General features: G+C 40.4%; 1 protein-coding gene across 1 annotated transcript in view; it reads left to right on the top strand.

The window, feature by feature from the left end:
* sft2d1 (SFT2 domain containing 1) overlaps positions 1–27,961 on the top strand; it is a 54,498-nt gene that overhangs the window by 14,971 nt on the left and 11,566 nt on the right. The window contains exons 2-6 of the mRNA XM_033025029.1: positions 4,435–4,521; positions 6,927–7,009; positions 9,649–9,730; positions 18,821–18,856; positions 20,777–20,835. Coding sequence (XP_032880920.1) covers positions 4,435–4,521; positions 6,927–7,009; positions 9,649–9,730; positions 18,821–18,856; positions 20,777–20,835 — 347 coding nt within the window. The remainder of the gene's footprint in view (positions 1–4,434; positions 4,522–6,926; positions 7,010–9,648; positions 9,731–18,820; positions 18,857–20,776; positions 20,836–27,961) is intronic.

The following is a 27,961-nucleotide window of genomic DNA, read 5'->3' as shown; positions in this document are numbered from 1 at the left end:
ACTTCCCCAACATCGGGAACAATCTTCCTGCATCTAGCCTGTCCAACCCCTTAAGAATTTTGTAAGTTTCTATAGGATCCCCCCCTCAATCTTCTAAATTCTAGCGAGTACAAGCCAAGTCTATCCAGTCTTTCTTCATATGAAAGTCCTGACATCCCAGGAATCAGTCTGGTGAACCTTCTCTGTACTCCCTCTATGGCCAGAATGCCTTTCCTCAGATTAGGAGACCAAAACTGTACGCAATACTCCAAGTGTGGTCTCACCAAGACCCTGTACAACTGCAGTAGAACCTCCCCGCTCCTATACTCAAATCCTTTTGCTATGAATGCTAACATACTATTCGCTTTCTTCACTGCCTGCTGCACCTGCATGCCGAAGTCTGAAGAAGGGTTTCGGCCCGAAACGATGCCTATTTCCTTCGCTCCATAGATGCTGCTGCACCCGCTGAGTTTCTCCAGCTTTTTTGTGTACCTGCCTAAATTCAATGACTGGTGTACCATGACACCCAGGTCTCGTTGCATATATTAGAAGAAACAGCATTATTCTGGCCCATGCATCCAACAATCTCAATATAATGGACGATTGCTTTCTAATAACTTCTGTTCTCACTGCAACTTAGTTATGAATATGGAGTGAATTGAAGCTCAGTGTGAATTGTTACAACAATCTAACAGTTTGTAGGATTTGTGTTTAGGCTATTGTAACGAATGGCAGTGACATGATTAAAATATTAAAGAACGGCTAAGCTTGGAGGATTCTTAAGAATGAATTAATCCATTCAGAATTGAAAGGCGAAAATGGGGAGAAATTTTGTGAACAATTTTTTGAAGATGATGATCTCATCCAATTTGTAATGAATGTTGCATATTATAATTGTGAACACTTTATGCATGGGATTCTCAAAGAAATGTATTTGTGTAGCCACTTACTGAAATGATCAAAATTTCTGCCTAAATAGCTGATTTTGCTGAAAGCTAAAATCACAATTTTGCTGCTTCCAAGTAAAATTAATGTTCGTGAATAATAAAGAATGAATGATAAATCACTGTAAATTTCTTTGTTTCATGCTGCTTAAGGATAAATCCGTGGATCTGATGTGGTAAGTAAGGCTACCTATTACGGGCCTCCCAATGCTTTGACTATTACAAAAACTGTGTGAAATTCTGTTTTGTGTAAGTGTAATACTTAAATATCACTGTATTTGTAGTGTACAATGAGAAATGTCAAGCAAGGTTTCCTGAAATGAATTAAAAAGAAAGGCAGAGCAGAGTTTCCTTCCAGAAGGCATAAGAGCAATGGACTGGATAATGGAATGGACAAATACAGCATATAACGGAACAGGTGCATGAGGGGAGTTCACCACTGGATTTTTAACTTGAATATTATGATGCCTAAATCCTTGTTACTTCTGAAAGGACAGATGTGATATCTATTAGAACCCTCTGACGTATGTTCTAATTGATTGCAGTTCTACCAGAAGCAACTATCACAATCCCTTAGGAGTTCTGGAACTTAGCAATTTTGAAACATCCTGAGTTCTCCTGTGAAGGTCTGATAATGCAACTTCTCTAGCTAAATGGGATAAGTGCAAAACACTTATGTGACATCTCCTTATCATTGTTTGACAGGAGGGATCCTGACAGAAATTAATTATCTCAGTACGTCAACATGACTGAGTGGATATTTAACTCACAATTTATTTATTTTTTTGCCTCAAAGAAAGGGAAGCTTATGAATGGGGATAATCTCCAAACCAGTGGCTAGTTAAAGTGTGGAAAACGTTGCCATATATGGTTCATGTTTTTAATGTATCATATATTTCATGTATTCTATTTTAACCAAAACCTATGCTTTTAAGAAGTTCATAAGATGAATTCAATAATGTGCTGTTATTGTTCTTTTTTGTAGCACTGCCAAAAATAGCACAAATTGTCAATAGATAATCAAAGATTAAATTTTTTTTTTTAATCCCTGAGGAACTCAGCGAGTGAAATAACATTGATAGAGGGAATGGACATACAACATATTAGGTCAGGACCCTATTTCAGTCTCCAAGCTTCATGCTATTTTCAGGCTAAACACTCGTCTCACAGATGTAAAAGAGGCCACACAGGCTGCACTAGACTACATTCAATCATCTATTTCCCATTTACCGCCCCTCTTATTACTCCATCCCACCCCTCTTATTACTCCATCCCACCCCTTCCACCCACATCCCTGCCTCTGGCTTTACATTTCACTCTTCCTCTTCTCTCCCTATCTGACACCTTTATCTAGCATTTGTCACTACTATTACAATCGGATCCCACCCCCCTCCCTGCACCTGTATCTACCTATCACTTGCCAGGCTTTGCCTCATTTGCACCCTTTTCCCAGCTTTTATCATCCCTACTCCCAGCAGTCACTGAGTTCTTCCAGCACTTTGTGTTTTGCTCAAGATACCTGCATCTGTGGTCCCTTGTGCCTCTGAAGATTAGATAAATTGTTTAATTCAATAATTTATACAGATCTCTGTAGTCCAAGTCTCCCAGGAAGAATGTATTTCAGTTGGTTTTCAGTATTTGAATAAATATACTTTTTCAAAAAATAATTGGTTACGTATCACTTTTAATTTAAGTTATTTTAATCTTATTGTGGGTGCCGCCTTTGTAATTTGAAGCAGTGGCTACAAATGTGGTTAAAATGTTAACATACTGGGGACATTTTGTTATCTGTTCCGCCCTCCTATTTAAAGCTTAAAACGGAACGTTAAATTTGTATTGTAATGTTTTGGCATGCTGGACAAATATCAAAATTTGACATTGATGAGAGTATTCATCACAAACATTACAATCTATTTAGTTTTTCATTTTGATTCCTAAATTGTAACCAGATTTAACATTTTTACTGAGTGACTTGTTAATATCATTATGCAGTTTGTTAAGATCAATTGATAACGATGCGATACAACTTTATATATCCCAGGAGGAAATTGATCTGCCAACTGTCATAAAAACACAAAATACATGAAACATGAAATTAAAGTGATGAGTGGAAAGGATTGGGGATGTGCAAAGATTGGGGAGGGGGGGAAGTCGGTCTCAGTCTACCCCAGGACAGAAGGGGGAGGAGTTGTACCGTTTGATAGCCACAGGGAAGAAGGATCTCCTGTGGCGTTCTGTGCTGCACCTTGGTGGAACCAGTCTGTTGCTGAAGGTGCTCCTCAGATTGACCAGTGTGTCATGGAGGGGGTGAGCTGTATTGTCCAGGATGCTCCGCAGTTTGAGGAGCATCCTCCCCTCCAAGACCACCTGCCATGAATCCAACTCCTCCCCCAGGACAGAGCCAGCCTTACTGATGAGTTTGTTGATCCTGTTGGCGTCCGCAGCCTTCGCCCTGCTGCCCCAATACACGGCAACGAAGAAGATGGCACTGGCTACCACCGATTGGTAGAACATCTGCAGCATCTCACTGCAGACGTTGAAGGAGTGGAGCCTTCTCAAAAAGTACAGCCGGCTCTGTCCCTTCTTGTACAGGACCTCAGCGTTCCTGGACCAGTCCAGTTTACTCTCCATGTACACTCCAAGGTATTTGTACTCCCTGGTAAACTGCACATCTACACCATTGATGGAGACAGGGGACAGGGGTGTTCCTCTCCTCCTAACGTCCACCATTAACTCCTTAGTCTTGACGGTATTGAGCTGTAGGTGATTCAGCCCACACTCAACAAAGTCGTTGACTGCACCTCTGTATTCAGCTTCCCTCCTACACTGATGCAGTCCACAATTGCAGAGTCATCTGAAAACTTCTGCAGGTGGCAGGAGTCCGAGTTATATCTGAAGTCCGAGGTGTAGATGGCGAACATGAAGGGAGAGAGGATGTCCCCTGTGGGGCCCCTGTTTTGCTCACTACCATGTCTGAAACACAGTTTTGTAGCCTGACATAGTATGGTCGTCCAGTCAGGTAGTTGGTGATCCAGGACCAATGGAGCATCCACCCGCATCTTCGTAATTTTGCACCATAGCCGTGTTGTTAAAAGTACTGGAGAAGTAAAAAAAAAAAACATGACTCTCGCAATGCTTCCCGGCTTATAAGAAATTAGTTATCATTTTATGCAACATTTAACAAATATAATTCAAGTGTGATTTCCATTTTAACAATCCCGAATCTTAATTATAGAATCTGGGATCTGATTTCAATATTCATTTTTATTTTGCTCTTCAAAAACTGGAATAAAGCTGGCTGATAGTTTAATTTTGGGACAGTTTTTTTTGTCTCTGTGAAATAATTTTTCCTGTGCCCTCCAACTCATTTTGGAGTTATGTTTGCAGACACTTAAATGTTTGAAGTTTAATTTTTTTTGGATATATCTAGTTACCAAACAATTTTTGTTTCTGAACTATTTTATATATGCCAGTGGGAAAATATCTCTTAAATATGTGATTTTATTTTAAGGTCCTTGATTCAACTTCACTCAGCTTTGGGACAAGGGTGAAATGGTTTGCAATATGCTTTGCCTTTGGAGTTTGTTGTTCAATTCTTGTAAGTACTCCATTGCTTTTTTTTTAAGTAGTAGCTAATTAAGTTAAATTACTATTTGATTTATCATGTCATAATTTTAAAACTGACCATTCCAAGTTGCAGGTAATACATAAAAGGCACGAAAAAAAATCGAGGAACAAGTCAATTGGCCTGTTCTCCTCCCAAAATGTATAATCTAAGAATTGAATTCCATCTGCCATTGTTCTGCCCATTTTACCAATTCCTCAATATCATTCTTTAGCTGAAGATTACGTTACCCACTATCAACAACAGCAATTTTCAAGCCATCTGCATACTTGTGTTGCACAGCGGTAGAGTTGCTGCCAACACAGACCCAGGTTTGATCCTGACCTTGGTTGCTGTTTGTATGGAGTTTGTGCATTCTCTCTGTGACCAAGACTTAGAGGTTTGTGAGGTAATTGGCTTCCGTAAATTGCCTCTAGTGTGTAGAAAGCGAAACTGGGACAGCATAGAACTAGTGTATGAGTAATTGTTGGTTGACGCGGACTTGGTGGGCCGCTGGGCCTGTTTACAAGTTGTATCCCTTTTTATTAACAAAACCTGCCAATCATACCTGCCACATTGATTTCCAGATCATCAATGTATTCAAAACCACTAAGTGTCATAACACAGATCCTTGTGCTACTCCACTAGATGAGGGCTTCTGAATCGCAAAACTCTAGGCCATTTACTTCCTTCTCTCATTATCGAGCCAGTTTCAGACCCAAATTTGGATCCACTGCCAACTTGCCCTGGATACCAGGAGCTGTTACCTTTTGCATCATTCTTCCATGTTGGACCTTGTCACAAGCCATACTCCAGACTATACGCACTACATAAACCACAACAGCATTTAATCATTGCATTTAATCACCTCTGTGAAAAAGCATCCCAATTAGACCAAGGGCGCGGCACTTGATTGAAAAGTGTGACAATAAAATGTATAGGGTCACGTGTGAAGAATAATTTGGGTAAATTTCAGCAACCACCAACAGCTCACATGCAGGAAATATTGATGCTTGAGCTGCAAACAAATCTGCTTTAATACTCACTTCTTGTTGCACGTGCATGGCGTTCTTGTGCACATTGTCTATCCTGCTCACAGTGGGTGCCCAATCAGGATTGTTGACATCATTCCATGCTGCAGGCTTGTCTGTTATTAGATGATAAATAAATAAATAAGTTGTTTGGGTGATTGTGCAGGCTTTAAACAAGAAACATTGAGAAATATATTTTGGCAAATAATAAAATGTCCTGCTTTTGTCCAACTAACAGCTGACAGCTTGCATCTCAGTAAAATTTATTTCAAAACGCATTGATAGTTTACGATTATTTAAATGGTAAATGGAGCTTCAGAAGCGTTTTCATTTTGCATGTTAAAACCCACCTGAGAACCATGGGCGATTTTGCATTTTTACTGACGGATTTTTAACTTTTAAGACTTTTCATATAACAAATGAATAAAGATAAAAAGTCAATAATGCCTTACTTTTGATGAAATGCAGCGAGCAAACGCGGTAATTCCCGATATTTTCGATCTTTAAATCTCCACGGCAAATGTCCGATAACAACTTCCGCTGTTTTGACACCTTCAGCTCCCTCTTGAATTTACCTTAGTCTCTATCTTTTTTTTGGACTGTAAATTTAGGTAGCTGTTCCTCACGGTCACCCCGACTGGCACAGTTAATTGCAGCTCAAAAACGGGCCGTTTTCGATGTTTTTAATGGGTGTGAAAGTGTGTGTTTTCCCATTCACTAACATAACACTAAATGACGCATGTGCTCCTGTTAAAATCTCCGCTCACGTGGGTGCTGATCTACGCTCCAGTGACCTTTAGTGAAATCACTGTGTGTGTGTGTGTGTGTGTGTGTGTGTGTGTGTGTGTGTGTGTGTGTGTGTGTGTGTGTGTTCAAGAAAATAATCTGACATTTTCATGTGTTGACTATGTGTGCAAAAGTGACGCAGTTAGATTTCTGAGTTGACGTTAGCAGGAAGTTAATCTGCCCATTTAGCAATTTAATCACAGGAGCATTAAGAACCAGAACAGGATGACACTTTCACAACAATGGAGCGACATAAACTGGCCACATCTGATGGTCACTAATAATTCTCAATATGTCTACCTTGCCACAAATTGCTGGTCAACATAACTTCTTCAGACACTACTTTTTCTTTCTCACCTAGTGTTTATTAGTGAAACACATTTTGAATAATGAGCTAATTCGCAGCCATTAGATAAACCACAAAACAAAATCCTACGTTGACATTTTATTTTCCTTTCCCTCAATATGTTTTTGCAGGACTTTGATACAGGTGAAGGTCACCTACTGTATTAAGAGGCAGAATTTTAGCAGCTCATATGATCACTGACTAATCACCTTTTGCATTGTATACCTTTGTTTCAGGGAACAATTTTGCTCTGGCTTCCTAATGGAATAAAATTATTTGCAGTTTTTTACACAATAGGAAATATTGCTGCGCTTACCAGGTAGGTGTTTACAGTATTTTGAATAAACTGATTTCCTTTGTTGTACATCAAGCAGTGTATGTGCTATTTGCCCTGCCCCACTATATCTCCAATTCATTGGTTTACCTAATATTGACAATCAATTCTCAAAATGGAGAAGCATTTTCATTACTATGAACAATACCCTGTAGTTTTATGGCGTGCATAATTAAATTTATAGGTAAGTAGTTTACATAGATGAGAAAAAATCGCCTGATCACTTGTGACAAATGTAGATCATTTGCTTCTCATTTGTTTTTGTAGATCATTTGTTTTTGTGGTCTGTGTACAAAGGAATTATCTTGGGTTTACATGTAAAAACTATCACTCTTTAGTCGTTCTAATAGATTAGTTCTCTTATTTGTCCCATGTGGCCACATAGTAAAAGTCCAAGAAACTTCAAAGATTTGAAGTAAGCTTAGAATACGGTAAGAATACTTGTATTTTGCCAAGTGATGGGCCTGTCCCACTTAGGCGACTCTTTAGGCGACTGCCATGGACTAATTTTAATGGAATTCACCTACTACACCTGGCGACAACACCTACGACAACCTACGCCTGTAGTCGCCTAAAAAAATCACCTTTGGCCCATTACTTTTATATATTTTGTTTTGTAGTTACTTTTACAGAATTAAAATTATCTCCTTCAGCTTATCAAATACTAATTGGGTGATCAAAATTCTTTGCACTTATACAACAAATATTTTATGTGGTAATTCTTGTGATCTGACATTAGATGGCAATGAAGCTTGATTATTGATACCAAGTGCCGTTTAATATGTCCACCACATTGTTGCCTTGGTTCCCAAGGGAACAGTTTAACTGCTAATCTTGTTTGCTTTTGCCTGTTTCTCGTGGAGCAGTTCTAATGTGTTAGCCCTGACCTAGATTGGCCACTTGACATAAAATAGAGGTTCAATAAATTACCTTGTTTATGCCATTGGACAATATTGTTTACCGAATTAAAAAGAGACTTGAGAACATAATTGAGAGGGAGCTTTGTCACTGGGCATATTAACCTTCAAATGAGATTTTAAATGCTAAGGTAAGAACTGAAATGCCAGAAACACTCTAGAAGCAGGCCAGGAAACAACTGTGGAAAGAGAAACAGAGTTAACCTTTCAAGTCAAAGGCCGTTCATCAGACCACCATTATCCACATTGTATTGCATCTGCTCAATCAAGTGGTCGAAGTTGCCTTGAAGACTTTTTGCATTTTTCCTACAACTACTAATCATGTTTGCTTTTGTCTGTTTCTCATGGAGCTGTTGTAAATTCTTGTAAATTCATTTTTGCCGAACATGATTTAACTCAGAAATACATGACAACTATGTGGCGTTTTGTACGGCACAGTGGCGCAGCGCTAATGTTTCTGCCTCAACGCCAGAGGCCCGGGTTCAATCCTGACTACTTGTGTTGTCTGTGGGAGTTTGTACGTTCTCCCTGTGACCGTGTGGGTTTTCTCCAGGTGCTCCGATTTTCTCCCACATCCCAAAGACGTGCAGGTTTGTAGGTTAATTGACTTATGCAAATTGTCCCAAGTGTGTAGGATAGAACTAGTGTACGAGTGATCGTTGGTTGGCATGGACTCGGTGGGCCGAAATGCTTGTTTCCACGCTGTATCTCTAACCTAAATGCGGTCCTATTATTTTTTAAGATGTTCAGTTATTGCATCCCTTGTTATAGGTGCCAACATTTTCCTGCCTACTGACCATAGGCCAATAGATTGGTGGTTGTGTTTTTTTTTCTATTCCTTCTTTCTTAAATGTTGGGGTTATATTTCCTACCCCTAAAACTACAGAATAACCAGATAGCCAGAGTATTCTCTAGCCTAATGCGCATTGCAGAAACTTGATTGAGTGAGAGGCAGGGTAGGCAACTGAAGGCTCCAACATTTAAATTGACAGAAAGGGATATAAAAGCGGAACCATTCAGGAAATTATAGGCCTGTGATCAGGAGCAGTTTCTTGAGGACAGAATTTGCTCTCATTTCGAACAAAAGGCTTTAATACAGATAGTCAGCATGGTTTGGTGTATAGGAGGTCCTGATGCACACATTTGATTGAGGTTTATGAGGAGGTGATGATGGTGATTTATGAAGGTCGGTATGTTGTCTACATGGATTTTAGTAAAGTATTTGACAAGGTTCCCCATGGAAGGCTGATCCAGAAGATCAAATCACATGGGATCCAGGTAAATTGAATACAGAATTGGCTTGGTTATAAATGACTGAGGGTAGTGGTGGAGGGGTATTAGAGAAAGATATTTCAGAAAGCCCAAATGGAATAAAATCCTCGTTGTTTAATGACTAGTTTTGAATTTAAAGTCGAGAAATTATGCCAATGCTGACCTCACATTAACATCACAAGTTTATTGCTTTGTATGTACTATTGTCCAATGATGACGAAGTTGTTTGATGATGGTCAGAACATCTTGAACTTTTTTTAATAATTAAGTTATAGAAGTAATTCTGATCTAGGTTTCTTATGCATAATTTGACGTGAATGAATTGGTAATTGTGGTTGGCCCTTCCTTCTCATGAAACAGTCTGCCTTGATGTTGCCAAATTTAAAAAACTAATTTCTCAGAGTTTTAAACTGTTGTCTGTCTTTTCATCTCTAGCACCTGTTTTCTTATGGGACCACTGAAGCAACTGAAGAAAATGGTTGACCCAAACCGCTTGGCTGCCACCATTGTTATGTTGGTAATTGCCATTTTATGCCATTTTTAATATTGTTTATTATTTTGTTTATTATTGCCATGTGTATGGAGATACGGTGGAAAAACTGCTTTGCTTGCTATCCAGGCAAATCATACCACACATGAGGACAGTCATAGCATACATGAGTATAACAGCTAGTTCAAAACAAGAATGGAACAGAGTGCAGAATATAGTATTACAGTTACACAGAAAGATAGCAAAAAAACTGCATGAGCTGTTACAAAGTAGACTGGAGATCAAGGTCTGAAGTTCTCACAAACTCAAAGTGTAACAGCATGAGCTGGTTTACTATTATTATCACTCTTCTTTTCCTCTTTCTTTCCCAGTAACCTCGCCCAGCCGCTCTAAACAAAAATCACTATCATATTTGGAAAATATTTGTACTCGGCTCTTTTAAACTGCAGGCGGCCAGAAGCGTGAGGAAAAGATCCTCACTTGACTTGGATCCTAACACTTGAGGTTGAAAGTGATTTCATTTTTTGTGATTGGAATTTTTTTCAAATTCCCATATACAATATGCAATAATCGGGTGCTTCTACATTTGGTAATAATAATAAACAAAACACTTTCTAATTGGCATGTTACTTTTAGCTGGATGGTTTAACATTTTTGAGGTTTCATTTCAAATCATAGAACCGAAACCCTCCTGAAAACAAAACATGTTTATTAGAACTGGGTTACAAATGCAGCCTTAAATTAAATCATAATTCTCAGATGGAAGAAAATGTCCCTGATGGCCTTCACACATTCCGTTGTTCCAAAACGCTCCCCAGGCCCCACTGCTTACTGTAAAGATTCTTTCCTCCATGCTTTATATTCCTCAAAGCCCCGTCTGATTTCATCTTTAAAAGGCTTACATACGCTTCATTTTTCTTTTTAACCATTTTACTATTCTTAGGACATCCAAGGCTACCTTACCTTGCCATCTTCATTGCACTTCCATACTGGAACATGATCAACTTGCTTTTAAATGGCTCCCACATGTCAGATGCAGACTTGCCCAACAAAAAATACTCCCAATTACTCTCCCTAGCTCCTGCCTAAAAACAGTGTAATCTGATTTATTGCAATTTACTCATTTCCGCCAAGGTCCACGGTTATCCCTATTCAAAACGATCTTAAAACCTATAGACTTGTGAACACTATCCCAAAAATGCAATTTCATAGAAATACCTGTCAGTTGCCCAGTCTTGTTTCCCAGTACTGCATCCAGCATCCTAGATCCAGTATGCTCCCTCCTCATATTGGACTGTCCACGTACCATTTTAAGAAGCCCTCTCGGACACACTTAACAAATTCTGCCCCATCTAAGCCTTTTGCACTAACTAGGTCCCTTTCAATGTAGGGGGTTAAAGTTGCCCACTACAGAAGTTCGAGAATAAAAAGTAAAGTTTACTGAAATTGTATAGGACTTTTGGATTTGTCTTTGTTTCGCATCTTGTGTCCATCTTTGGTTGTCATACCTGGAGAAGAATAGACTTGTTTTTTTGGGTTCATTCATCCTTAATTGATTCATGGGAAGAGAGTATAGTGCTATGACAATGGATGACATTACAAGTAAATGAATTTAACTAAACAAAGGAAATTTGCAGGATGGATGCAAAAAGGCTATTTCCTTTAGCGATAGTATCTAAAGCCAGTGACAATGGTCTTGGAATAAAAAGTTGGTCATTCAGTACAGAATTTCATGTGTTCTTTAAAGGGATATAATATTTGGAAATGTATATTGTGGTATGTTCAAAACAGGATGAAAGATGCAAGAGAGTCAGAGGAAATGGAAATGAGTTGGGTGGTGAAGGAGCAGGTGTGCAGAGTGGACATGGAGAACAGAATATATTGTTATTGAATAGTATAACAGACTGAGGATTGTATGCCGACCATCTTAATAAAAATTGCAATGCAGGATTCTATCCCTGCAGAATATTGGCCTTTACTGTTCCCAACAGGTATTATTGGTCTGTTTTTTTGTCTTAGTAAGTTGAATGTTTGATGATTTGGCAAATTTTGAACAAATCTGTTTGGTTCACTTTTTAATTTTGATTGTGACTGCAACTTCTGATCTGTAATAATTCCTGGGTTGAGCATTTGTATATTCCCACCTGCTATGTGAACAAGATAAATGACCCCCATGGTATCATGTTTCGTTTTTCCTCAACGGAATGTGCGAAGACCATCTTGGACATTTTTTTTCCAACTTAGATTTATGATCTTATTTAAAGAGCCCGTCCCACTTTGGCGACCTAATCCGCGAGTTCTGGCGAGTTTGCCTTCGCCTCATACTCGCAGCATGGTCGACACGAGGTCGTAGGAGATCTTCGTAACTCTCCTTCATGCTCGAGAGTGGTCTCCACGTACTCGAGGCCTCAGCTAGGTTGCGGCGTTTTATTCAATATGTTGAGTAAAATAAAAAGGTCGCCATGGAAAAAATCGATGCTTTTTTTACTCGTAGGTTTATTAGTCGTAGTAGGTCGGCATGTTAGTCGTAGGTAATCGAGGGTAGTTGAAGGTAGTCGTAGATAGTCTTCATCATAGTCGAAGGGAGGTCGAAGGAGGTCGTCTTCACTCTCCACTATTCGGTGTCCAATTTTCCTGAAGCTAGTCGAAGCTGGTCTTCAGCATAGTTGAAGGAGGTCGAAGGTGGTCTTCAACATGTCATTTTTTTTAAACTCTTCTAATCTCGCCAATTAGGTTGCCCAAGTGGGACAGCCCCTTAAGGCTGCTTTTGTACCCCAGTTCTAATTCGGAAAGAGGCACGAGAGATTGGATTTTCAAGACACTAACATTGGTTACATTTTTGCCTACTTTGGTCGATGTTGCTGGATCAGGTGTAGTCACATGTATGCAGCTATCAGTTATTTAACTGTCCTGTTTTCAGGCAACCGGCCCTGATAGGAGCTACAAGGTTGCCTTAAATTAGAGCAATGTTCACAGCAACTTTGTCATGTAAACAGGAACTATGGCCACATTCCAGCAGCAGGGCATTGATCGGACGCATCCAAATGCAAAGCCAAATTCCTTCATGGTTGGGAAAACAACGTGACGTAACGGCAGTTTCTCTTATTCAAAATTATGTTCCTTTCTCCTGTTTAATGCAGAGCCCAAGCTTTCTTGTTGGCTAATAATTAACTGTTGGAATTTTCAGTTATTAATTCTGATCATGAAATGGCGTCAGAGAAATTCTTGGGTTATTCGCATGTGACTCATAATTGCCATATCCTGGCAATTTATTTCCTGTTCAGTTACTTTGTTTACAGTATACCTTTTGTAAATTCTGGCTAGTGTTACTAGTAAAGCTGCTCAGGAATTTGTCTTGTGTATAACGTTATTTTTATTATTATTATTGTCTGAAGAAGGGTCTCGACCCGAAACGTAACCCATTCCTTCTCTCCAGAGATGCTGCCTGTCCCTCTGAGTTACTCCAACATTTTGTGTCTACCTTCGATTTAAACCAGCACAAGTTATTTTTAGGTTGATTTACTTGTATATTCAGGTCAACATTTAAGTACAGACTTTGTCATAGCTAAACTAAATATCTGTCAGACATGTATTGCTGGATCTACTTGACAACACTGATACCTTTAGACGAAATAGACAATAGGTGCAGGAGTAGGCCATTCGGCCCTTCGAGCCAGCACTGCCATTCAATGTGATCATGGCTGATCATCCCCAATCAGTACCCCGTTCCTGCTTTCTCCCTATATCCCATGACCGCTATCTTTAAGAGCCCTATCTAGCTTTCTCTTGCTAGTATCCAGAGAACCGTCCTCCACCGCCCTCCGAGGCAGAAAATTCCTGACTCACAACTCTCTGTGAGAAAAAGTGTTTCCTCATCTCTGTTCTAAATGGCTTACCCCTTATTCTTAAACTGTGGCCCCTGGTTATGAACTCCCACAATATCGGGAACATGTTTCCTGCCTCTGGTGTGTCCAAACCCTTAATAATCTTATATGTTTCAATAAGATTCCCTCGCATCCTTCTAAATGCCAGAGTATACAAGCCCAGCCGCTCCATTCTCTCAGCATATGACAGTCCCGCCATCCCGGGAATTAACCTTGTAAACCTGCGCTGCACTCCCTCAATAGCAAAAATGTCCTTCCTCAAATTAGGGGACCAAAACTGCACACAATACTCCAGGTGTGGTCTCACTGGGGCCATATACAACTGCAGAAGGACCTCTTTGCTCCTATACTCCTCTTGTTATAAAGGCCAACATGCCATCCGCTTTCTTCACTGCCTGCTGTACCTGCATGCTTACTTTGTTTAAGAAAGAACTGCAGATGCCGGAAAAATCGAAGGTAGGTAAAAATGCTAGGCGGGTGAGGCAGCATCTACGGAGAGAAGGATTAGGCGACGTTTTGGGTCGAGACCCTTCGTTTCTCCCTCATTTTTGTCTACCTAATACCTTTAGAGGTGTCTTTTATATAATGTATTCCTGAAATTGTAAGCAATGTCAAGAATAAGACCTGACTAGGAATTAATGAGGGTTTCAAATACAAATGAGTTAAGAATCAGGTGATGTTGGGATAGAGCCAGTGAAATAAGTAAAAGCTTACTTTAGTTTTGGATACTATAGCAAGATTGTGATGTCTGGTTCAGCCACAGATTGGTAGAAATGGTTTGCAATGGGGATGCGTTGGTTTACTTCCCACTCAATATTAAAGTTTAGCTCAAAGGCTACTGGGCATATTATACTAATGTGTACAATATTGGCAGAGCTATTTGACTGAGGCCATCGCTGCTGAATCCAGTCATGAGTCTACCTATTTCCATTTGTGTTACTAGAACAATGATTGCTCAGCACACAGTTAATTTGAATTTGGGCCCTGTTAATAATAATAATAATAATGGATGGGATTTATATAGCGCCTTTCTAATACTCAAGGCGCTTTACATCGCATTATTCATTCACTCCTCAGTCACACTCGGTGGTGGTAAGCTACTTCTGTAGCCACAGCTGCCCTGGGGCAGTCTGACGGAAGCGTGGCTGCCATTCTGCGCCTACGGCCCCTCCGACCACCACCAATCACTCACACACATTCACACACAGGCAAAGGTGGGTGAAGTGTCTTGCCCAAGGACACAACGACAGTATGCACTCCAAGCGGGATTCGAACCGGCTACCTTCCGGTCGCCAGCCGAACACTTAGCCCATTGTGCCATCTGTCGTCCCCTGTTACTACATCATCTGTACTTCTGCTTAAGAAAAAAATGCAAATCTAGACAGATCGAGGATTAAATTTATTGTGGACAGAAAAAAACTGTAAATGCTGCAATCTTGAGGAAAACACAAAGTGTTGGTGGAAGTCAGTGAGTTGGGCAACTTCTGGAGAAGGAATGGACAGGCAAGGTTTTGGTTTCAGAGTCTAAGGAAGGGTCCCAACCCAAAACCTTTGCCTGTCCATTCTCTCCACAGATGGGGGATCGGGGATCGGGGATCAGTGCCGGGCACATTTTCTATTTGTTATTTGTACCAATTATTTGGATGAGAAAGTAGAAGGAATGATTAGTACATTTACAGATGACACTAAAATAACTGGTATTAGACAGTGAAGATGATTACCAAAAATTGAAATGGAAACTTGATCAAGTGGGCCAAGGAATGGCAAATGAAGTTTAATTCAGATAACTGTGATGGTGCATTTTGGGAAGTCAAAGCAGGGCAGAACCTTCATGATGAATGATGGGGCTCTGGGGCTTGTCGTAGAGCAGAGGAATCTAGGAGTGCAAGCATATGATTCCTTGAAAGTGGCGTTGCAGATAGTTACAATGAAAGAAAAACGTTTTTTGCACATTGGCCTTCATCAGTCAGGGAATTGAGTGAAGAAGTTGGGGCATTGTTACAGTTGTACAAGATGTGGGTGAAGTCACACGGAGTATTGTGTTCAGTTTTGGTCACTTTGCTATAGGAAATATGCCATTGAGCTAGAGAGAGTGCAGAGAAGGTTTACAAGGGTGTTGTAGCAATGTTACAAATTTTGAGATTTTAAAAATTAAGTCTGCAATTTATCCCATCAGATAAAGCATAAAAAGAAGTTTAATTTGACACCTAATTCACTTTCATATCTCAAGTATTAAAAAAGTTATGGCCATTTTCATACTCTGAAATTAGCATCTTGTTCCCTATTGATTTTCTATTGACATAACAAAAAAGCTGTGATCGTGGACAGTCAAAAGCCCATAACTTTCTTAAAAATTAAGAGAACTGAATGAAATTTTCAGTTATTATAGACTGAAGCATTCTGAAACAAATATAAAACAATCTTACTTGGATGACCTGAAATTAAAGCATATAATTAGTTAGTTACCCAATTGTAGCTAATTCCAAACTTCAATTACTAGATCTAAACATCTATCCATTTCTTAAGAAAAGATTAACATTTTTAAATAGCCTAAGTGTCCAAATAACATTCACATAGAATTCACAATAAAACATGATTTTTAAATCTCATTGACATTAATTTATAGGCCAAATGGAAGGAATTTCGTGTTCAATTGCTGTAAATTAATGGCCATTTAAATCAGCTTTCGAGTGGGATCCTGTGGAACGCGCTGGTTTAGAACGTTCCCATTGCGGTGAATTTGTACCCCAAATGCCCAGAAAAATACTGCGGGATTTAATGGGGCCCCAAATTAGCTACTCGCAACATAAAACTTTGTATAAAGGGATCTTAAGAAGCGCTTTTTAATGTAAAAATAAACAACCTACCTTCCGTTGTCCCCGGTATGAGATCCGTACCGTTGTCGGCGGTCACGGGTTTAGAGGATAATTTTTAACCTACTATAATAATTAAATTAACCAATTAAATGTAAAGATAGCTCCGGCGAACGCACCTCCAAGCGATTTTTCATCAGCAACTAAGTAGGCTGAACAACCTCGATTTGAATAGCCTAGGGAAAATCGCCTTTTAAACCCGCCCCCATCTCAACGGCGCCAAAATCGCGCACACGGGCTTGGACAGATCTGCAGCGACGCTTAAGGTAGGTTTTGCAACATACCTGGGTGTTGTCATGACACAAGAGCTATGGGGAAAGGTTGGGCAGGCTAGGACTTGGAGCACAGGAGGGGGTGGTCTTATGAAGGTGTATAAAATCATGAGGGCAATATTTCGGGTAGATGGACAGTCTTTTTCCCAGACTAGGGAAATCGAGAACTAGAGGGGAATTATTTAATTGGAACCTAAGTGGCAAAGTTTTTTACACAGCAGGTGGTGGGTGTAAGGAATGAGCTGCCAGAGGAAGTTGTTGAAGCAGGTACAATAACATTTAAAATACATTTGGACAGGTACGTGGACTGGAAAGGTTTAGAAGGATATGGGCCAAATGTGAATAGATTGGACAAGCTTAGATGAGCCACATTGGTGGACATGGATAAATTGGGCTGAAGGCCTATCTCTATGAGTGCTGTATGACTCTATGATTATCCTATTTGTGGTTCAGAAAGGATTTATGACACCTTAAGCTTTGTTTGATTATCATTCAAAATAATAATTAAGATAGAAACAGTACCATCCCCGAGACTGAAATCTTCAATAAATCATCACTATTCCAGTATACAATTCTGGTCAAAGCTATATATTTTTTCAATGCCTCTGGGTACAGCTAACATTGAAAATTAACTATATGACTTATTTTTAAATTATAAATCACTTGAGTTAGAATCACTCATTTGTCTTAATCTTTCCTTTCTCACTTGTGTACAATTGTTATTCAAATGAATGAGCTCAAGCATCTCTCCTTAATCTAACCTGAGCATTTTCCTTACGGCAAAGTCTAGCAAATTTCATTTAGCTGTTATTCATCGTTAGACTCCTTTTGGAGTCCAGTGACAGGGCATGACTGGGAAATTGCAATAGAACTTGGCCACCTAGATCCAGATATTGGCATTCGCACAGGAGTTACAAAATTTGCAGGCTCTTGGGTAAACACCAACAGCTCCATATGGCAAAACCAAACAAAATCTGGGCTTATATCATTTAATTATATCATTTAATTGCTAACATTAACTCGCCTGTTAATATTTCCATCCCCAAGACTGGGCGGCACTGTGGCACAGCGAAAAAGTTGCTGCCTTGCAGCCTGGGAGAGCCGGGTTCGATCCCGACTACGGGTGCTGTCTGTACGGAGTTTGTACGTTCTCCACCGTGACCTGCGTGGGTTTTCTTCGAGATCTTCAGTTTCCTCCCACACTCCAAAGACGTACAAGGTTGTAGGTCAATTGGCTTGGTAAATGTAAAAATTGTCCCTAGTGGGTGTATAGTGTTAATATGCGGGGATTGCTGGTCGGCACGGACCCGGTGGTTCGAAGGGCCTGCTTCCGCACTGTATAACTAAACTAAACTGAAGACGGTTAATTTTCTTGGACAGCTTGCGTAAACTGAATTACTGAAGAATTATCAACAACCTACTGAGTCACTCCAACACTTTGTCATTGTAAACCAGCATCTGTGAATCCTTGTGTCTGGAATGAATAATGACTTGGGTAAAAGGTATTTGGTTTTCATCCATCAGTGGCCATAGATGATTACAATACAACACAAATGTAAACTGGGTATTAAAAGGACATAGAACATGGTGAGGAATGTGGCAAGGGTGAAACCCAATGCAAACTAAAGCAACATAGTACAGTACAACGCAAGAACAGGCCCTATGGCCCACAATGTTTGTGCCAAAATGCTGGCTAGTTAACCAATTTTCTCTGCCTCCATGTGATCCATATCCCTCCATTCCTTGCATAGTTATGTGCCAACTAAAAACCTCTTGAATGCCACTGAAGCATTTGCTTTCACTAGCACCCCTTGCAGTGTATTCCAGGCACTGACCACTCTGTAAGAAACAAACGTACTCTACTCCTTTAAACTTTTCCCCTCTAACCTAAAAAATATTCTCTCCAGTCTTTAACGTTTGTTCATATAGATTTTGCAGGAAAAATTCTTATCGATTGAACAGTTGCACATTCGTTCTTCCGAAGGAACATTGCAATCAGCCGAGGCAGTGATTTGTTTATGACTGAACTAACTTATGCAGTATTCTTGTTTTAAAAAGTAAAACATTATTCTCTGTTTTATTCTACAGCTGTGCTTCGTTTTAACATTATGTGCAGTGTTTTGGGTAGGTATCATTTACTATGTTCTTTATGCTCTGGAATAAAATGTCAGTATATTTAAAAATTACACAATACGGTGGCTTCCCAATTGATGATTAACTCCTACAATTCTATGCTATATGGACTAGAATGTCTCTTGTTCAATATTAGTTTTTTTGATAAACTGAATTAATGCTAACAGTTAACTTTTGTGCTGCTTCTTCAAGTTAAATATTGCTGTGATGTTTATTGGAAAGTGTGAATAGGTGGCATTAAATTTGAACTGCATTGCTGGTAATCACTCTCAGATGAAGAACAGCCACCTGAGAGCCATGCGCCTAAAGAATTATTGGAATCCATGTTCATAATTCAGCTGATGCTTCCAAATTTGTTGTCACAGTAAACTGACAACTTAAATTTCTATGGAATATTATAAGCCGATGCCTCCTTGGCTGTGCCACTGACTGTTCTGTAGCTAAAATCTTGCTTATAAAACATTAAGGACATGGCAATTGGAGGGGGCCATTCTGCCATTAATTTTGGTCATGTGGTGATCTATAGCTTGCCTCCATCTTGTATGGCTTGGCTGTGATATCCTTACTTAACAAACTCAACAAACACTCTTGTCAATTGAAAATGTAACTGAATCTTAGCAAGATAGCCTTCTGATTGAGAGATTCACACATTTCTGCTAGCTTTTTGTGAATAAACACTTACTGGTGTCACTGAATAGTGTAGCTATAATTTTTAAGCTTTTGCTATCTTCTTGACTCCATATACTGGTATCCTGCAGAGCAAAAGATGCCAGGCGTCTTCCCTATCTAAGCCTCTCGCGCTAAGGAAGTCCCAGAAACCTATTCAGGAAACAACCTTGCTGTTTTGTATCCTTCCGTAATCTGCCTACATATCTGTTCCTTTATCTTCCGTTGGCTATTTGATGGCTTTTAGAATATTCCCTTCATAGTCTCAGCATCTTTCTTGGTTCTGACCTCTACCTATATTGCCTCGGTGGATGAGGCCTCCAGTGTCTAGCATTATTTTCTCCCGTCACTGGAATCAGTCTGAAGAAGGGTCCCGGCCTGAAACGTCACCTATCCATGATCTCCGGGAATGTTGCCTGACCTGTTCCAGCTTTTTGTGTCTTTCCAGTGAAAGCTGCTGTTAGGCATGGTTGGATGAGCAGTGTAGCCACTTAGCACCAAGGTGTGGGTTTCAAGTTCATACTGGGCAAGGGGGTGAACATGGGAACGGGCATCAGTTGCTCCACATGTTGACAGACCGCTTGGATCTTACAATCTCATCATTCGCATTGGAAATACAGAACCTTTTGTTTCCCTCGCTTTTTTTGTCTACATATTTTTTCTTCAGCCCAGAGGTTTGTGTACAAAAACAAGCTCGGGGGCCAACAACCACCTTTGAATTTCTTCCCATTGAGATATCTTCAGGTCTGGGAGAATGTTGTTGTCAGTAAATGTGGTGCAAACCCCCACGTGGTCACAGGGAGAGTATGCAAACCCCTTACAGACAGCACCCGGGGTCAGGATCGAACTGGGTCTCTGGTGCTGTGAGGCAGCAGCTCTACCGACTGCACCACTGTATCTATGCTCTTGGTTCTGGCAATGTATCCTGAGTACTTTAGATGCTTGTATCTAAATAAAAAATATGAATGAAAAGGCAAGAGTACCGTGTTGCTTACATTTGCTTACTTTTAAAATTAATTTTGCTGTAATGCAAGAAATTGGCAAAATTAAATATTACAACTAGAATTTTAACACATTATGCTCTCAAACAGATACCCTGCATGTTGTTTAATAGCATATGTCGAAGGAGAAATTGCATGGCAGTATATGGGTTTCTATTATGGCTGTTAGCTACTAATTAAGTGCTGAATATTTCCAACCTTTTATATACCTGGTGGTCAAGTTAGATTTTGTTTGGTCTTTCAGTGGCACAAGAAAGGACTTGCTCTAATCTTCTGCATATTACAGTTCCTAGCAACAACTTGGTAAGACTCATCATCTGTATCTTAAAATAAAATTAAATGAATGTAAAATATACCGACAATTATATTTTTATGCTTGTAAATGGCACTTGAAGTTGTGGTCATAGGAATCTTGCAGCACCATGTGCTGCCTGACCCACTGAGGTACTGCTGCACTTTGTGCCTCTAATAATTTTGTATACTTCTACCAGGATTTCCCTCAAACTCCAACATTCTAAAGAAAATAATCCAAGTTTGTCTAACCTTTCCTTTTATCTAATACCCTCCACGCATCATCCGGGTATAGGGTGATTTCACTAAAGGTCACTGGAGCGTAGATCCGCACCCACGTGACCGCAAAATTTAACTGGAGTACATGCGTCACTTCCGGTACATGTTAGTGAATGGGAAAACACGCACTTTCACACCCGTTAAAAACATCGAAACCGGCCCGTTTTTGAGCTGCAATTTACTGTCCAGTCGGGGTGACCGTGAGGAACAGCTACCTAAATTTACAGTCCAAAAGAAAGATAGAAACTAAGGTAAATTCAAGAGGGAGCTGAAGGTGTCAAAACAGCGGAAGTTGTTATCGGACATTTGCCGTGGAGATTTAAAGATCGAAAATATCGGGAATTATCGCGTTTGCTCGCTGCATTTCATCAAAAGTGGCATTATTGACTTTTTATCTTTATTCATTTGTTATATGAAAAGTATTAAAAGTGAAAAATCCGTCAGTAAAATTGCAAAATCGCCCATGGTTCTCAGGTGGGTTTTGACATGCAAAATGAAAACGCTTCTGAAGCTCCATTTACCATTTAAATAATTGTAAACTATCAATGCGTTTTGAAATACATTTTACTCAGATGCAAGCTAAGGAATGGGATAATTGTCAGCTGTTAGTTGGACAAAATCAGGACATTTTATTATTTGCCAAAATATATTTCTCAATGTTTCTTGTTTAAAGCCTGCACAATCAGTAAAATTTATTTCAAAACGCATTGATAGTTTACGATCAAAAGCACTTCCGCTGTTTTTGCACCTTCAGCTCCCTCTTGAATTTACCTTAGTTTCTATCTTTTTTTTGGACTGTAAATTTAGGTAGCTGTGCCTCACGGTCACCCCGACTGGCACAGTTAATTGCAGCTCAAAAACAGGCCGTTTTCGATGTTTTTAACGGGTGTGAAAGTGCGTGTTTTCCCATTCACTAACATGTACCGGAAGTGACGCATGTGCTCCAGTTAAATTTTGCGGTCACGTGGGTGCGGATCTACGCTCCAGTGACCTTTAGTGAAATCACCCTATACCTGGAAGATACAAGGAACTGCAGATACTTGTTTACAAAAAAAAGCACAATGCACTGGAGTAACGCAGACCATGTTTGATGAAGGGTGCCAACCAGAAACGTCACCTGTCCATGTTCTCCAGAGATGCTGCCTGACCCACTGAGGTACTGCTGCACTTTGTGTCTTATTCTGGTAAACTTTTTCTGCACCCTGTCCACAACCTCTGCTTCCCTCCTGTCATGGTGCGACCAGAACTGCACACGATACTCCCAATTAAGCTCGACCAAACTGCCATAAAGCTGCAACATGGCATCTTAACTTTTATGCTCAATGTCCTAAATGATAAAGGCAAGCATACCATTGGATAGGTCTGGGTCTGTATTCTATAGAGTGAAGGAAGCTAAAAGATGACATGGGGGTTTATAAAACTGAGAGGCGTAGATACGATAGATGATCTGTATGTGTTTCCCATAGTAGTGCTCTCTAAAACTAGAGGGAAAATGTTTAAGGTGAGAGGGATGAGGTTTAGAGAAGATCTGAATGGTGATTCTTTTCCAACAGTATAACTGGTATCTTGTTGGAGCTCCCAGAGGAAGTGGTGGAGCTTGGAATTGTAACAACATTTGAGCAACATCTTGACAGGTCGTGGAATGAGCAGGGCAGAGAAGTGTAATGAACTAAAGGGCCTGTCCCACTGTACGAGGTAATTCAAGAGTTCTCCCGAGTTTCCCCTGATTCCAACTCGGAGAATTACAGTAATAGCCGCTCGTGGGTACTCGGGGCTCTCGTGGACATTTTTCAACATGTTGAAAAATCTTCACGAGCTTACCGCATTTCCCGAGTACCTGCCGTTAGCGTTACGAGCAGCTAAGAGAAGTCCCGAGCTCCGACGTACCCGCTACGTACATTCTACGTGCTTACCACGAGTTTGATTTATTTTTTTTAACTCGAGAGAACTCTTGAATTACCTCGTACAGTGGGACAGGCCCTTAATGCGGGCAAGTGGGATTAGTATAGATGGACATGATAGCCATGGTGGGCCAAAGGGCTTTTTTCAATGCTGCATGATTCCTATGACTCTAGGGGTAAAATAACTTGTCAAAATTCACAAAGCGTGTATGAAGAATAACCGCATGGAGGAGGTACTATAGAGTGATTGCCTTTCAATGAACTTTCCATCCATCGGAACAGATTGAAGACAATTTGGGGAAAGAAACTGAACCAAGAATACAAGAATGTTCTAATATGCTGTTGAAATAGAGTAAATTGAAAAGCAAGGGTTATACTGCATAAAGGGTGGTGACCAACGCAAATTGATTCACAAACAATAATAATGACAAAATAATTTCTGTTAACTAGATTTTAATGCCCTGATTCTCTGAAGGATAAACAGAAAGGTAGAATGAAGGTGCAAATATCGTCATAAAAATAATTGGGAATTGTTTCTGAATTTGCATGTTAGTGCAATCTAAATTTTTGATTTGACATAATGAGTGTGGTTTGCTCTATATCAAAATATATTCTCCACAATGTCATTTCCCAAATAAATTATCCTGAATCTATTTCATAAATTACTGGTTCTTTATCCTGTTTATGGAAATATTAGAGCCACCACATCCTTGCCTTTTAGATTCAGAAAGCTCCAAATGCTGTGATAACGTTTTATGGTGAATAATCTTTGGTCATTTTGAGTGGGTTAACATATGATGAGCGTTTGACGGCACTGGGCCTGCACTCGCTGGAGTTCAGAAGGATGAGGAGGGACCTCATTGAAACGTACCGGATGGTGAAAGGCCTGGATAGAGTGGATGTGGAGAGGATGTTTCCACTAGTGGGAGAGTCTAGGACCAGAGGTCATAGCCTCAGAATTAAAGGACTTTCCTTTAGGGTAAAGATGAGAAGGAATTTCTTTAATCAGAGGGTGGTGAATCTGTGGAATTCGTGGAAATCTTTGCCACAGAAGGCTGTAGAGGCCAAGTCAATGGATATTTTTTAAACAGAGGTAGATAGATTCTTGATTAGTACGGGTGTCAGGGGTTATGGGGAGAAGGCAGGAGAATGGGTTTAGGAGGGAGAGACGGATAAGCCACGATTGAATGACGTAGACTTGATGGGCCAAATGGCCTAATTATGCTCCCGTCACTTATGACCTTATAACATCTTGTTTTTTTTGCTCCAGCTCCCAGTATCCACAGTCTTTTGTGTCTCCATATTTATTTCCCTGTCTTTGACTGTACTCCATACATCCTTCATCAAATAGAATCTTGGAACCTCAATCTTAAAGGTCTGGGTATTTAGAGTGAATTCCTTCCGCAATGGGTCAAGCTCCAATTTTAACATTTTCCATCTTTATTTTAGCCACTGGAAGAAAGAGTTTTCTAAAGTCTGGGTATTGCATATAGAAACTGTGATGTAATGTTACAGGCTGTTAGTGAGGCTGCATTTGGAGTATTGTGTTCCGTTTTGGTCACTCTGCTGAAGGAAGGATGGCATTAAGCTGAAAGGAGTGCTGAGAAGATTTGTGAGGATGTTGCCAGGGGCTATGGGGAGAGATTGGGCAGGCAAGGACTGTATTCCTTGGAGCACGGGACGCTGATGAGGTGATCTTATTTAGGTGAATAAAATCATGAGAGGAATTATCTGTACAGTCTTTTTTCCGAAGTAGGGGAGTCAAGAACCAGAGAGCATAGGTTTATGATGGGGGAAAGATTTAATAGGAACCTGAGGGGCACCATTTTCACACCGAAGGTGGTTGATATATGGAACAAGCTGCCAGAGGAGGTAGATACTGCAACTTTAAAATATATTAAGCAGGTATTTGGGTAGGAAAGATTGAGATTGATGTGGGCCAAACACAGGCAGGTGGGACTAACATAGATGGGGCATCTTGGTTTACATGGGTAATTTAGGTCGAAGATTTTGTGCTGTATGACCTACTATGACTCCAAATGTTCATTTTTATTTTCATTCATCTCATTCCGATAGATAACATGAATTTATCATAAACGCACTTTAATTTCATAGAAAACTCCTGTAAAAAAATCAAATGTTAATAATGCAGATGCAGTATAATATAGATAAATGTGAGGTTATCCACTTTGGCGGCAAAAACAAGGGGGCAGATTATTATCTCAATGGGGTTAGGTTAGGTAAGGGGGAGGTACAGCGAGACCTGGGTGTCCTTGTACACCGGTCACTGAAAGTTGGCGTGCAGGTACAGCAGGCAGTGAAGAAAGCTAATGGAATGTTGGCCTTCATAACAAGAGGATTTCAGTATAGGAGTAAAGAGGTTCTTCTGCAGTTGTATAGGGCTCTGGTGAGACCACATCTGGAGTATTGTGTACAGTTTTGGTCTCCTAATTTGAGGAAGGACATCCTTGTGATTGAAGCGGTGCAGCGTAGGTTCACGAGATTGATCCCTGGGATGGTATTAGGATAGTATTCGGCTGAAGGCAAGGGCATATAAGGTAGCCAGAGATAGTGGGAGGGTAGAGGATTGGGAAGCATTTAAAGGTCAGCAAAGAATAACTAAGAGATTAATTAAGACGGGGAAAATAGACTGAAAGGAATTTAGCGAACAACATAAAAACTAATAGTAAGAGTTTTTATAGCTATATAAAAAGAAAAAGGGTGGCTAAGGTGAACGTTGGTCCATTGGAGGGTGAGACTGGAGAGTTGTTGGTGGGGAACATGGAAATGGCAAAGGCATTAAACGAGTATTTTGTATCAGTCTTCACCATAGAAGACACAAAAAATATTCCAACGCTGGATAAACAGGGGGCGGTAGGAATGGAGGAGCTAAATACTATTAAGATCACCAAGGAGGTGGTATTAGGGAAATTAATGAGACTGAAGGAGGATAAATCCCCTGGGCCTGATGGATTACATCCAAGGGTCTTGAGGGAGATAGCGGTGGGGATTGTGGATGCATTGGTGATAATTTTCCAAAACTCCCTGGAGGCAGTGGATTGGAAAATGGCCAATGTAACACCTATATTTAAAAAAGGAAGTAGACAGAAGGCGGGTAACTATAGACCGGTTAGTCTAACATCGGTGGTGGGTAAAATGTTAGAGACAATTATTAAAGAAACACTAACGGGGCACTTGGATAAACATGACTTCATCGGACAGAACCAGCATGGTTTTGTGAAGGGGAAATCCTGTTTAACGAATCTGCTCGAATTCTTTGAGGAAGTAACAACCCGGGTGGATAAAGGGGAACCGGTGGATGTGGTATACTTGGACTTCCAAAAGGCTTTTGACAAGGTGCCACATAAGAGACTATTGCTAAAAATAAAAAATTATGGGATTGGGGGTAATATATTAGCATGGGTAGAGGATTGGCTGACAAATAGGAAGCAGAGAGTGGGGATAAATGGTTCATACTCGGGATGGCAACCGGTAACTAGCGGGGTTCCGCAAGGGTCGGTGCTGGGACCCCAGTTGTTCACAATTTATATAAATGATTTGGAGGAGGGAACCAAGTGTAATATATCAAAATTTGCGGACGATACAAAAATGGGAGGAAAAGTTGGGGATGAGGAGGATAGGAAGAGTCTGCAAATGGATATAGATAAGCTAGGTGAGTGGGCAACAACTTGGCAGATGAAATTTAATACTAATAAATGTGAAGTCATTCACTTTGGGAAAAAAAATGATAGGGCAAGTTATTTTCTAAATGAGGAGGAGCTGCGTTGTAATGCAACGCAAAGGGATCTAGGGGTATTAGTACATGAATCACTAAAGGTCAGTATGCAGGTGCAGCAAGCAATCAGGAAGGCCAATGGAGTTTTGGCCTTTATTGCTAGGGGGATTGAGTATAAAAACACGGAGGTCTTGCTGCAGCTGTACACAGTATTAGTGAGACCACATTTGGAATACTGTGTACAGTTCTGGGGTCCATACTTAAGGAAGGATGTACTAGCCCTGGAGGCAGTGCAGCGAAGGTTTACAAGATTAATTCCTGCAATGAGGGGATTGACATATGAGGAAAGGTTAAGTAAGCTGGAGCTCTACTCTTTGGAGTTTAGGAGAATGAGAGGCGATCTCATTGAAACATATAAGATCGTGAGGGGCCTTGATCGGGTGGATGCACTGAGGATGTTCCCAATGATCGGGGAAACTAGAACTAGGGGACATAGTTGCAGAATAAGGGGGGGCTCTTTTAAAACTGAGATGAGGAAGAACTTCTTCACCAAGAGGGTGGTTAATTTATGGAATTCACTGCCCCAGGGAGCAGTGGAAGCAGAAACGTTAAATATATTTAAGTCTAGAATAGATGGTTTTTTAGCTGCCGAGGGGATAAGGGGCTACGTGGAGAGGGCAGGGATATGGACCTAGGTATGGTTAGTATAGTAAGACCTGAGTGATCTCCTGGACAAGTGTCGATCGCCTGGATTGGGGTCGGAGAGGAATTTCCCGGATTTTTTTTCCCGAATTGGACCTGGGTTTTTATCCGGTTTTTTGCCTCCCCCAGGAGATCACGCGGTTCTTGGGGTGGAGAGGGGTGATAGCGGTATGAAGGGGAGGGTAGTGTCTTGTGTTCTGTGTCTTGTGTCTACTGTTTGTGGGTAAGTGTGTCTGTTTAGTGTTCAGCCATGAGCGAATGGCGGTGCGGGCTCGACGGACCTGGTGGTCTACTCTCGCACCTACTTTCTATGTTTCTATGTTTCTATGGCGGGACTGTCATATGAGGTAAGATTGAAAAGACTAGGCTTGTATTCACTGGAGTTTAGAAGGATGAGGGGGAATCTTATAGAGACATATAAAATTATAAAAGGACTGGACAAGCTAGATGCAGGAAAAATGTTCCCAATGTTGGGCAAGTCCAGAACCAGGGGCCACTGTCTTAGAATAAAGGGGAGGTC

This window comes from Amblyraja radiata, chromosome 8, assembly GCF_010909765.2.
Source record: "Amblyraja radiata isolate CabotCenter1 chromosome 8, sAmbRad1.1.pri, whole genome shotgun sequence".
Lineage (NCBI taxonomy): Eukaryota > Metazoa > Chordata > Chondrichthyes > Rajiformes > Rajidae > Amblyraja > Amblyraja radiata.
This window is presented reverse-complemented; position numbering and strand designations above follow the sequence as displayed.